This window comes from Rhincodon typus, chromosome 13 (genome assembly GCF_021869965.1).
Source record: "Rhincodon typus isolate 14 chromosome 13, sRhiTyp1.1, whole genome shotgun sequence".
In the NCBI taxonomy this organism is placed as follows: Eukaryota; Metazoa; Chordata; class Chondrichthyes; order Orectolobiformes; family Rhincodontidae; genus Rhincodon; species Rhincodon typus.
The window spans coordinates 40,899,727-40,912,938 of record NC_063344.1 but is presented as its reverse complement, the minus strand read 5'-3'; the positions used below and the strand labels follow the sequence as shown (position 1 = coordinate 40,912,938).

General features: G+C 41.7%; 1 protein-coding gene across 7 annotated transcripts in view; it reads right to left on the bottom strand.

Moving 5' to 3' along the window:
• gmps (guanine monophosphate synthase) overlaps positions 1-13,212 on the bottom strand; it is a 94,851-nt gene that overhangs the window by 16,509 nt on the left and 65,130 nt on the right. Inside the window, exon 1 of one of the 7 annotated variants that reach the window (XM_048604096.1) lies at positions 3,316-3,448. The exons of the other annotated variants lie outside the window; for them this stretch is intronic. Within the exon in view, the coding sequence (XP_048460053.1) occupies positions 3,316-3,342 (27 nt within the window). The 5' untranslated portion in view covers positions 3,343-3,448. Of the gene's footprint in view, positions 1-3,315; positions 3,449-13,212 lie in introns of those variants that run through there. 7 annotated transcript variants of the gene reach the window in all.

Below are 13,212 nucleotides of genomic sequence, written 5' to 3'. Positions count from 1 at the left end.
TGTGTGCCAAGTCTGGGAAAAGTTAATGCTTACTTAAATGATATTACAGCAGTTATCTTGCTCTGTCTTTCAAGTAAAGGTTCAATTCTCCGACAATCAGCCATTTCCTAGAGACCTCTCCTCATAGTTAAAGTCTTTTTGTTAGAACAAGCTTTATAAAAGCAATACCGTGTATCATACCTTTGGTGATTAACTGCAATTAATATTTAAAAAGAAATCTTATGATCCTGTCCACAGATTGCAGCATGAACACTCCCACTGAAGATAGGCAGTGCTAATCATGTGAGCATCATCTAAAACAGCACAAGGCTGAGGGGTGACCAGAGGGGCGAGGTTTATGGAGTTTGATGTGGAGAATGTCGAACATGGAACAAACTGCCAGACAGTAGTACACGAAAATCACAGATACACTCAAGGTGAAATTGAAGAAGACAGAAATAAAGAAATAAGGCATCCTAGGAGAGTTAGATGAAGAGGAGCGGGAGGAGATTTGTGTTCAGCAGAAACAGTGACATTGATGACTTGGTCCTGTTTCTGTCTACAGACTTTATGGCCTGAACATCAGTGGCAAAGAACCAGCACTTGCCACTCAGTACGTTGACTACTGCTTGAACAGTTTCCGTCGGTGTTTGGGTGGAGATTAGTTGTCACTGAGCATCTGATCAAAACATGCCTCAAATCAGCTTGCAGTGTCTTCACTGAAAGTTCATAACAGGAAGTACAAAGTCTACTGAAATCATGAACAGGAAACAAATAAGGGAAAAAGGAGGCTAAAATTAAGAGAAAAAGTACAGAAAATGAGAAGAAAATTAAATTCTGAATGCTTGATATTCTATATTTGTAAAATTAAATTCAGTGCCGGAGGTTGCTTGGCAGAAATTATGGCTTATTACACCACTAAAAACTGATACCGGAACGTGCAGCTCCTAGTTCCAAGAGAACAATGGCCACCTTCAAGCTCTAACCAAGTTTTAACAGCTGTACTTAGTTTCTAATAGAATTCTCCACTTCCCAAATCTCTCAGTTCTTATTGATGAATCACAATAAGTTTTCAAACCTTGAAATGGGGTCCTGGTAGGGAAAGGTTTGAAGAAAAACAGTAGTTGATCTATCATGAATTATTCTCCAGGTTGCCCCTAAAATGTTTGTACAAATAATCTAAAGCTTCGGCCGCTTGTACCTAAAAAGAAGTTATCATGTAAAGAACTTACAGGCATCAATTCTCTATATCATACGTTAGTTAATTTGGATTTATAAATTTATTCTGCATCTTTTCTGATCATGTAACTCAACTGGCTTTCCTCCATACGTTGACAAACTCAGTCTTTGCATTTCTTTCCAATGCAATCTATGCTTCTGAGGTTGTAGACTTGCTCGCCGAACCAGTGTGTTTGTTTGTGTCTATAATCACCCTACCGTAAATCAGAGATGACCACAAGACTACTTAACACCTCTAGGTATCAGGGTAGCCCACAAACCAACAACCACCAGATAGCTACTGACGAACGTAAAGATTCCCATTTCCACAACCATTAAAATTAATGTAATATACAAAATACCATGCAAGGACTGTGAAAAATATTATAAAGGAGAAAGTGAAAATAACTGACAATAAGCATACAAGAACACCAACTTGCCATCAAGAGTCACGACCAACACTTACTGGTCTCGATACATATGGAGAAAGAAGGACACTAATTCGACTGGGACAACACATCCATAAAAGCATAAGCCAAACAGAGACATGCCAGAGGGGCATTCCAAACAGAAATCCACCAACAAACACATTGAATTGGACCCAATATACAAACCACTGAAAAACAGAACCGGAAATAATGCCAATCACCCCAGCAAAGCAAGGCATATAAATAACAGGAAGGGTCACCGGACCCAAAATGTTAACTCTGATTTTTCCTTCACAGATGCTGCCAGACCTGCTGAGCTTTTCCAGCAATTTCTGTTTTGTTTCCTGATTCACAGCATCCGCAGTTCTTTCGTTTTTCATATAAATAACGAGCGGGACAGAACTCAACACTTCACCGGAGGTGCACTGATGATGTTACCTAGCAGGGTGACGAAACATCTGTAACTAGATACACCGGCTCAGCGAGCAAGTCTACAACCTCATCCACAACCCAAGCTACAAATCTTCTCAAAAACTTTAACCTAAGCTTGTGCGACCATTACCTGAAAACTGTGCACAGTTTTGGTGTCCTTATTTATGGAAGGATATGAATGCAATGGAGATATTTGGAGAAGGTATGCCAGATTAATATTTGGAATGAGTGGGTTGTCTTTAGAAATATCTTACATGGTGGACTTCTTTCCACTGAAGTTTAGAACAGTGGGGGATAATTTAATTGAAATAAGATCCTGAGGGTCTTGAAGTGAATGTGCAAAAGATGTTTCTTCTTGTGGGTGAGTCCAGAGGTAAAGTGCACTCTCTCTAAATGCCATCTTCTTTGGAGCAATGAGAATATTTTTCTTAGGAAGTACCAAACTGCTGGCGAGGTATCACTTCTCTGACAAAAAATAGCCATCTATTCTGAGCAATAACGGTAAAATCCCATGTTTTAAAACATGGCACATCAACAGAATAACTAATTTCAACAAAAAAAAACTTGTGAATGTTAAACTAGTGAAAACATTTACTCCACTGTTGTAGATTATACAGGGAAGAATGCTATCCCTTCACAAAATGATTTACTCATGTTACTGAGTTTAACTGTTACCACCTTAATAATCAATTGCTCCCTCTTCAGATTGTTCTTGAGGGCAATGGCCATTTTACAACCGCTGATATTAACGATCACTCAAGACATAAACCCACTGCCACACAAACCTCCCCGATTCGTGGTACAACCTGACAGATCTTCCGGGCGGGAAGCTGTAGAGATGCGCCACTCCACTTCAGAGTTTAATGCAGTGAAGACTGGCAATGTAACTTCAGAAGCTCTGAGCCGATCTTTCCAGTCCCTCGCTCCTTCCGGACAGCAGGCCCCATGAGCCTGACTCTCCAACCTGCACTGCTGAAATAAACAGACCCGAACAAACAGCAGCCACTTTCTTTTTTACCCACGATCACGACAGCGGCCCTGAGTCTAATACCCACAGAAAGAAGTGAACTCAATCAACCACAACTGAGCGCCCGAATCCCAGGCCGCAGCCTCGACTTCTCCTACCGCTCACAGCACTTGGGGGCCGAATACTGCAGCTCCCTGGCCTACTCTTCTGTCCCCTCCCCTTCCTGCAAATGGATACTGCGGGACCGGTCGACAAGAAGCTCCGAGTCATTCCCCAGCCGGTGAAACTAACCTTCGAGTCGCCGTTACACAGCGCCATCGCCGCACCCCTGTTGCAACCACGAGCTCCGACTTTACCGCCGACAATGCGAGAGCAGCCCACACTCCCCCGCGCCAGCCTGGCCTGGCCCAGCCCCTCCCCTCTCCCGGACAGCGCACAGTGTCACCCCTGCGCCACTAGGCTGGCCTATTCAGCGTACAGACATAAGCGATTCTGTCTTACACAAATTCAAAGCTTCCACATTTCTATTATGCCTTAGTTCGTGCACGAGGTATTCCTATTTGTCAACAACGACGTATGTTGCGTCTTTAACAGAATAAAGCATCTTAACAATAGTATAATAGAGGGAAACAGGGAGCCACGTGATGTATTGGGGCACATGGCCCAAAACTTGATACAGAGGTGGGATTTAGGGAGCGTCTTGAAGGAGCAAAGAGAACTGTAAATGTTTGGATAGGGGAGTCCCAAACAGCTGAAGGCATCACATCCAATAGTGCATAATGGGAATTCTGAAGAAGGCAATAGACTGGAAATATTAACTCTGTTCTCTCTACACTCATGCTGCCAGACTTGCTGAGTTTCTTCAGCAATTTCTTTTTATTCAGATTTCCAGTATCCTAGATTTTTTGTTTTATTTGTTTTATACATGGTTGATGTATAGCCTAACTCCATATGCCAGCCTTTGGCCCATAACCCTTAATACCTTTGCTGAACAAAAAAATTATCTCAGATTTAAAATTAACAACTGATACAGCTTCCAGTACTGTTTCAGGAAGAGTGTTCCAAACATCTACCACCGTTTGAGATGAAGTTTCCTAACATCTCTCCTGAATGGCCTGCCCTAATTCTCAGACTATGCCCCCTAGTTATAGAATTCCCAAACAGTGAAAATAGCTTATGTTTATCTACCCTTAATATCTTAAAGACTTAGTTCTGATCACCCTTTATGTTCTAAATTCTAAAGAAAATAGGTATAATTTGTGTAATCTTTCCTTATAACTTAGCCCCTGAAGTCCAGGTACAAATCTTGTAAACATACCTTGTACTCCCTCCAAGACCAATGTCTCCTGCCTAAGTTGTTGTGCACAGATATGCTCACAGTACTTCAAGTAATAACTTAGCATAATTTCTGTATCCTCATTCTCCATTCCTCTAGATATTAAGTCCAGCATTCCATCAGCTTTCCTGATTATTTTCTGCACCTTTTTAGATATTTTAAAGATTATTCACTTGAACCCCAAATCTCTTTGGACATCCACTGTATTTAACGTCAAACCATTTAGAAAGTACCTTGATCTATCCCGTTTTTGGTCCAAAAAGGGGAACCTCACACTTGCTTACATTTACATCTATCTGCCACAGTTTTGCCCATTCGTTTCGTCTGTTGATATTCCTTGTAAATTTTATGCTATCATCTACACTGTTTCCACTTTTAACTGACTTTGTGTCATCAGCAAATTTGGAAAGTGACTTTTTATGCCATTATCCAAGTCATTAATAAATAACATGAATACTTGAAACCTAACATAGATTCTTGAGGGACGCTGTTGCTCACACCCTGTTAATTTGAGTACCTATCCATGGTCCCTATCTTCTGTCAGCAGCCACTCCAACAATTTCCCAGCCATAAAAGTAATTTGCCTCAGTTCCATAGGCTTCCAATTTAGTTAACAATCTCTTATGTGGTACTATCAAATGCCTTCTGGGGGAAATCTATATTAACAACACCTATAGACATTGCCCTGCCCACTACCTTAGTCACATCTTCAAAAAATTAAATGAGGTTTGTCAGACATGACCGACCTGTCACGAATCCATGCTGGTTCTCCCTGATTAACTGAAAAGTTTCGAGGTGTTCCGTTACCTTATCCTTCATTAAAGACTCCCAACAATTTCCCCACCACAAATGTTAGGCTAACTGGTAGTAATTCCCTGGTTTGCCTCTTTCAATCTTCTTTAAAAGCAGGTAGCATGCAATTTTCGAATCCAGAGGGATGACTCCTGTATATAGGGAACTCTGAAAGATTATAAAAAACTGAATGAACTGCAAATGCTGTGAATCAGGAAGAAAAACAAAAGTTTTTGGAAAATGTCAGCAGGTTTGGTAGCATCTGTGAAGAGAAATCAGTTAATGTTTCAAGTCCGGTGACCCCTCCTCAGACCCTTCCCAGTCACTGAACCCAAAACTTTAACTCTGATTTCTCTGAAAGATTATAGTCAGGCATCTACAATGCGCTCCCCTATTTTCTTTAATATCTCAGATGGAAACCGTCAGGTCCAGGGGATTTGCAATTCTTTAATTCTATTAAATAATTCATGTTTTACTAAAGTTCGGGCGTTGCACTCCTGCAATTCCTCCTATTCCAAGGACTGTAACTTCCTCCCTCCAGTGATCGGAAATTACCCTCAACCGCATCTCTTGCATTTCCCGCACTTCTGCCCTCACATCCCCTTCCCCCAACAAAAATAAAGACAGGATCCCGCTTGTCCTCACATATCACCCCACCAACCTCCACATCCAACTATCACTCCACGCCACTTCTGCCACCTACAATCCAAGCCCATAACCAAAGAGATATTTCCCTCCCCACGCCTATCTGCCTTCTGTAGGCACCACTCTCTCTGTGACTCCTTCATCTGCTCTGCACTCCCCACTAACCCCACCAATCCTGGCACCTTTCCCTGCAACCACAGGAAGTGCAACACCTGCCCTTACTCCTTCCCCCTCACCTCCATTCAAGGCACAAAACAAACCTTTCATATCAGATAGAGGTTCACCTGCACATCTGTCAACTTGGTCTACGGTATCTGCTGCTCCCGATATGGCCTCTTCTACATCAGTGAGTCCAAGCATAGACTCGGAGACCGTTTCGTAGAGCATCTGCACTCTGTATGTGAGAAACAACAACACCTTTCTTGTCGCCAACCATTTCAACTCTCCCTCCCACTCCCATGTCCATCCTGGGCCTCTTCTGGTGTCACAATGACACCATCCGCAAACTGGAGGAGCACCACCTCATATTCCGCCTCGGGAGCCTATATCTCGATGGCCTAAACATGGGAATTCACCAGTTTGAAAATCTCCCCACCTCCGGCCTCATCCCATGTCCAACCCACTGTCTCATCCCTGCCTCCTTGACCTGACACAACCTGTCCTTCTTCTCTCCCACCTATCTGCCCCACCCATCCAACTGACCAATCCCCACCACTCCCTATTCACCTATCACCATACCACCTACCTTCCCTAGCCCCAACCCTCCTCTCTCCATTTATTTCCCAGCTCCATTCTCCCTCCCCATTTCTGAAGAAGGGTTTCGACCCGAAAAGTCAATTTTCCTGTTCCCCTGATGCCGCCTGGCCTGCTGTGTTCCTCCAGCTCCAAAATGTGTTGTCTCTGACTCCAGCATCTGCAGTTCTTGCTATCTCTAATTTTAATCACACCCTGTTCCCAATCCATTATTGATTTCCTCTGAACTTCCGACAAACTATTCTACTTTTCTACTGTAAATACTGTCAAAAAGTAATTATTAAACATGTCTGCCATTTCCCCATAGTCATTGACAATATTGCCACTTTCAGTCTTTAGAGAGCCAACATTGCTCCTGACCATGCACTTTCCCTTTATCTAACTGTAACATTTCTTCTTACTGATTTTTATGTCTCTTTCGTAATTCGTTTTAGTAGCTTTCATAAGCTGCTTTTTGGTCTTTGCATCTTTCAATTTTGCAGATGTGTGCTTTTTTTTGCATTTTTGTAACTCCTTTCTTTTAATTTTATGATGTCATAGAATCCCTACAGTGTGGAAACAGGCCCTTTGGCCCAACAAGTCCACATTGACCCTTGGAGCATCCCACCCAGACCTAATCTACACATCCCTGAACTCTACAGGCAATTTAGCATGGCCAATCCACCCCGCCTGCACATCTTTGGACTGTGGGAGGAAACTGGAGGATTCAAAGGAAACCCACACAGACACGGGGAGAATGTGCAAACTCCACACAGACAGTCACCAAAGGGTGGAATCGAACCCAGGTCCCTGGTGCTGTGAGGCAGCAGTGCTAACCACCAAGCCACCGTGCCGCCCTTATGTCCCTATTCTCTTTAATTGTCCATGACTTTTTCTGTGAAGTGGAAATTTTCCCTCTGGGGTATAAACTAGTTTTGTATTGCGTTAAATGTTTCTCTAAACATCCTCCCCTGTTCTTAAGGTTAGTTTACCCATTTGCAGATTTTCCCAGTTTTACAATCTAAAACTACTAGCTGATCATGCTTTTTGCTTTCACACACTGCATTGAACTCAATTCTTGTTATTATCAATATTTGATAAATGTTCACACACAAATAGATTACAAATCAAATCCAGTTCATTACTCATTACTAAAGCCAATATTGCTTGTCCCCTTGTTGCATCTAGGACATATTGTCATAGGAAACTATCCAGGACACATTCCAGAAATTCATTACCTTTCTGACAGGTGCTTGCCTGCCTCTCCCAATCTATTAAAGTTAAAATCCCCCCTTTAATACTACGCTGGCTTTGCTACATACTTGCCTAATTTCTGCGTTTATACAATCTAGCACTTCTGCGCTGCTACCAGGGGTTTGTACACAACACCTACTACAGTTTCAGATCCCTTACTGTTACTCAATTCCACCCATATGGTCTCCACTGAATGTTTTCCCCTCATTATATCATCTTCACCATTCAAGTAATTTGGTTTCTAATCAGTGAGGCTACTCCACCTCCTCTGCAATTTTCCCTGCCCATTTTATAAACCTTATAAATTGGTGTATTCAACTTCCTATCTTGACCCCCCTGCAGCCATGTCTCAGTGATGACTACTATATCATAATCTCCAATTTGAATTTGTACCTGCAGTTCATTTAATTTATTCCTCATGCTCCATGCATTCGTATACAGAACTCTTATTTGGGCCATACACTGTAACCTGTCCCTCAGCACTGGTGCTTTATTCACCTGTTCAGTATTTCTGTCTTCTGGTTAAATCGATAAATTAATTACTGTACCTGAGTAGGATTCCTGACTGTTTATTTACTGATATCTTAGAGGGTTTTGGGGGCTGGAAGAAATTACAGAGAAAGGGCAAGGCAAGGACATGCAGTGCTTGAAAACAAGGACACGAATAGCTTTTTGAGAAGATTTGTAGATCGGGTTGTGAATGATGTTGTAGCCTTGCTCGCTGAGCCAGTGTCTTTGATTGCAGACGTTTCGTCACCCTGCTAGGTAACATCGTCAGCGAGCCTCCAGTGAAGCTTTAGATCCCAGAGCAAAAGAATAGCCTGAATTTGGTGAAAGTGTGCACATTATGATGGTGTAGATGTTCCAGGATATTATGATGCATTTACTTATATCATTATACTAAGCCCATGACTTACTGAAGCTATTACATCACTGCACAAGACCCTTGCATGAAAAGTTGAAGAGCTATTTACAGAACTCGGACCTCCATTAAAATCAAGCCACTGGATATTCCGATGGATAGAGTCATTAGAACATTCCAGACTGGAGTTGCACATTGGGAGAATGTGGAAACTGAGGTAACAGATTGAGAGAAATGCCCGGAAATTGAATCTTCCAATAGGCAATTCCTCTGCATCTGGAAACCCTTGGAAAAGCCTATTAAAGTCAGAAAATTGACTGTTCTTACTCAGTTACGCTTAAAACCGTAGTTTTCCAGAAAAAGTGTCCTATGCCCATCTTGGCAATGACCATCTCCAACAAAAGAGGATCTAACCATTGCTCCTTGACATTCAATGGCATTACCATCAGTGAATCCCACATTTTTACCGTTGACCAGAAACTAAACTGTACTAGCTATTTAAATGCTGCCGCTGCAACCGCAGGTCAGAGGATAGGAATTCTGCAGCAAATAACTCACATCCTAACTTCCTGAAATCGGTCCACAAGTCAGGAGTGTGATGAAGTACTTCCCATTTGCCTAGATGAATGCAGCTCCAACTACATTCAAGAAACCTGACGCCATCCAGGACAAAGTAAGCACTTAATTGGCACCACATCCACAAACATTCATTACCTCCACTAGTAACACACAGTAACAACAGCGTGTACCATCTACAAAAGGCACTGCAGAAATTCACCAAGACAGCCTTAGACTGCACCTTCCAAACCTACAGCCACTACCTTCCCTAACAGCAAGGGGAGCAAATACATGGGAACACTATTACATGCAGGATGCTCTCCAATCCAATTACCATCCCTGATCAAATGTTAAAGTTTTCTTTTATAAAAAGGTATGCACCCCAATTTACTTGACTTTCAGATTAAAGTCTAGTACTAAACACAAAGTATTATTTATGATCAGGAATTAGACTATAGCTACAAGTAAATAGACAGAAAGCATTGGCATATAACTACTAACAAAAACTCTAATCGCCTAGGGCTCCTGATCCAGGGCTCCTCTGCTCCATGAGACCGTAAGATTTGGAGCAACAGCTTTTCTTTTCTTTCTTTTTACTTACCTCTTGTCCTGAGCTCAGACGGCATTGGTAGCAGCGAGGAACTGCAGCACAGATGTGAGTGGGCCCAGTACGGACCTCGTGGCAGCAGTGAGAGAACCCAGTATAGAGCTCATGGTGGTGGTGAGTGAGCCCCTACTTACTTTTCCGGAGCAAGCATGGGACCTGGCATCAGAATTGGCGGCTGCTACATCAGCAGAAGTGACATCAGCAAGGTACGCCCAGCAGCGAAAGAAGGCACCTGAGGATCAGTGACTTCATTGTTGATTGGGTCCAGTACTGGTGGTCGCAGAAGGGCATAAAAGTGATATTGACAAGGTGGGTCCAGTGGCAAGAGATTCCAATCTAACATTTATGGGTCCGGCACAAGTGAGGCGGTGGCAGAGGAGAATCGGACAAGCAGTGAAAGATGGCATCTGAAGAGTGGCAACTTCAATGTTGGTTGGGTCTGGTGTAGATGGCAGTGAGGCAGTGGAGGAGGGATGGCAGTGCAAGCGTTGTCGATGATGAGTTGGCTCAGGACTGATGGACTCTCCTTAAGTTATATATTTCTATTTTTTTCTTATTCTTAAATCTATTCAAAATGGCACCAGATTGTGGTGACAGTGAAAAAGCTTTTCACTCTATTTTACTGTCTTTCTCACTGTTAAATACATGTGACAACAAAATCATTCATTCATTCAAAATCGTTCATTCATTTATTTCTATCTGCACATGCACAAACGAATTGGGAAATAGATTACTAGCGGAGATAGAAAAATCCGTTCACTGGACTTCGCTTCCCGATTCTGATGTTGAGATGATCTTACTCCAACTAGTCAGGCCCTGGTGTTCAGTTGTCTTTCTTTGGAAGCTTCCACTCATTTGTAAGAAGTACAGAGCATCTAATTCACTCAGAAAATGTCTGTGATTTATCAATTCAAAAGTAACTTCTGCAGGAAAGATAATTGGTTTCTTCAAGTTTAAAAACTGAAATATTTTTACTGCAGAGAACAGTCAGCTTCTGCTAGGGAGATTAATAGCATGCCCATCTGTGTTCTTCATTTTCTGTTTGTCTTTATCTTTATACCACGGATTCCATCACAACAAATAAAAAACTGAGTGCTGGAACATGAATGGAACTAAGTGATAATGAATCCCCTGGACCTAATAACCTGCTTCCAAGAATTTCAAAAGTAATAGAGATAGTGACAGCACAGAAATAGTGGATGGTGCCTTGGTTTTGATCTTCTAGATGTCCTTAAAATATAGAACTGTTTCCAAGGATGGGAAGATAGCAAACAGAATTCCATGATATAAGATAGGTGGAAGAGTCAAAACCGTCAAGCATTTTTTGAGAGTGTAACTAATGGCATAGATTGGGAAACTGACAGAAATAGTATATTGGATTTTCAAAAGCATCCAATAAGATAACAATAGGTTATTACACAAAATTAGGACTCACGGAATTGGGCAAATATTTTAGAGTGAATTGAAGATAACTTTGAGATGATTTTGATAAGGGTACAGAGCTTGGCCTATCCAAATTTTCTAATGATACAAAGTCAGGTAGGAAAGCAACCAGTGAGGAGTATACAAAGAAGCTGCAAGGGGATATAGGGTGACTGAGCAAGAACATCTGATTGTACAAAATGTGGTGAACGGTGAAGTTAACACTTTGGTAGGAAAAATAAGAAATAAGATTTTTTTGTTAAATGGTGAGAGACTGGGAAATTCAGAGTGAGCATTTAGAAGGACCCGAGTATCCTTGCACGTGAATCACAGAAAGTTAACGTATAGATTAATAAGTAATTGGAAGTGAAGTGGCACGGTAGTTTTTTTTCAAGGCATTAGGGTTGGAATAAAAAGCTCAAAATGTAGGGAGCATTTGTGAGATCGCACCTGGAGTGCTGTCAAAAAAGAAGAGATCACCCATTAACAGTTTGGATGGTGAGGAATTCATTCACTCATAGAGTTGTGTAGGTTTGGACTGCTATACGCTAAACAGCTCTGGATGCTCAGTTTTTGAATATCTTAAAAACAGATATAGATAGATTTTTGGCTAAAGATGTGCTATGCTGCCAGGGGAGCAGCTTCATGGAGGAAGTACGAGAAGTGGAGGATACACAGTTGGTAAACATCACATCAGGACCTGATGGAGTCACTCAATTCACTGGGACCTGAATCTCATCAAATTTTGAACATGGAAGTGAATAGTGCAGTTTGCAGTGAGGAGAAATCATGGGATAATGATGTATGTGGAAAGAAATTCAAGTCCTCACATTGGGTGGTAACTCACCACTGCACTCACTTGCTCTGAGTCTGAGGAAGGACTCACTGATTCTTCCAACCTGTTGCAACACCAGTGAAGTCATGCTAATGAGAGACCTAATAAATGCTCAGATTAATTATGTCGCCGTTGATTATTTCTGAACTCAGTGACTTCTTTTTAAAATCTCTGCTAATGAGTAAATGTTGTCCTTATCTGCTCTGCCCAGAACACTCATGTTGTGAACTCCTCAATCAAACCTCCTTCAAACATCCCACCTCTAAAGAGGAAAATCCGAGCAATTCTAATCTATTGTACTTCCATGTTGCTGTTATATAAATCATGATTTTACTCTGTATATGAACATCCCTAATTTATTAATGTACATTTTGTTCCTTACCTATCAGTTGCTGTCAGGTGAGTATTGGTTTCCCCTTGTTTCCACCAATCTTTGGTATTTGAGTGCGGGTTTCCCCCTGTACCAGGCAATTTCTGTAAAAGGAATGAAGCTTCAGTGTCTGTCAGTTCATCCTATTTCAATGTGGCTTTTTTCTTCATCTTGCAAACTGCAGAATGTGGATGTGTACTTCAATGTGAACGTTGAGCTTCAGTAATTTGAGTGAAGGATGTAATCTGTTTCGATCTGTTGATTAGTACAGGAATATGTGATTTACTTTGTTCTTGTTAGCAGGGAGATTGTTTTCCTTGTTTGAAGAGTCTAGAACCAGAGGACACAGTTTCAGGATATGGGGTAAACCATTTTTGACTGAGATGAGAAAACATTTCTTCACTCAGGGTAGTGAACCTTGGAATTCACAGAAGACTGTGGAGGCCAAGTCATTGAATATATAAAAGAATGAGATAGACAGATTTGTAGATTTTATGGGCATTGACAGGTATTGGGAGAAAGCAGAAAAATGGCATTAAGATAGTGGATCTGCCACGATGATATTGAATGGTGGAGGAACACGAAGGGCCAAATGGCCTATTCCTGCTCCGAGTTTCTTCCATGAAAAAGGTCTGCATTTATGCAGTGCCTTTCATGGCCACCAGATGTATTATCACTGTTTCAGAGATAGTAGGAACTGCAGATGCTGGAGAATCTGAGATAACAATGTGTAGAGCTGGATGAACACAGCAGGCCAAGCAGCATCAGAGGAGCA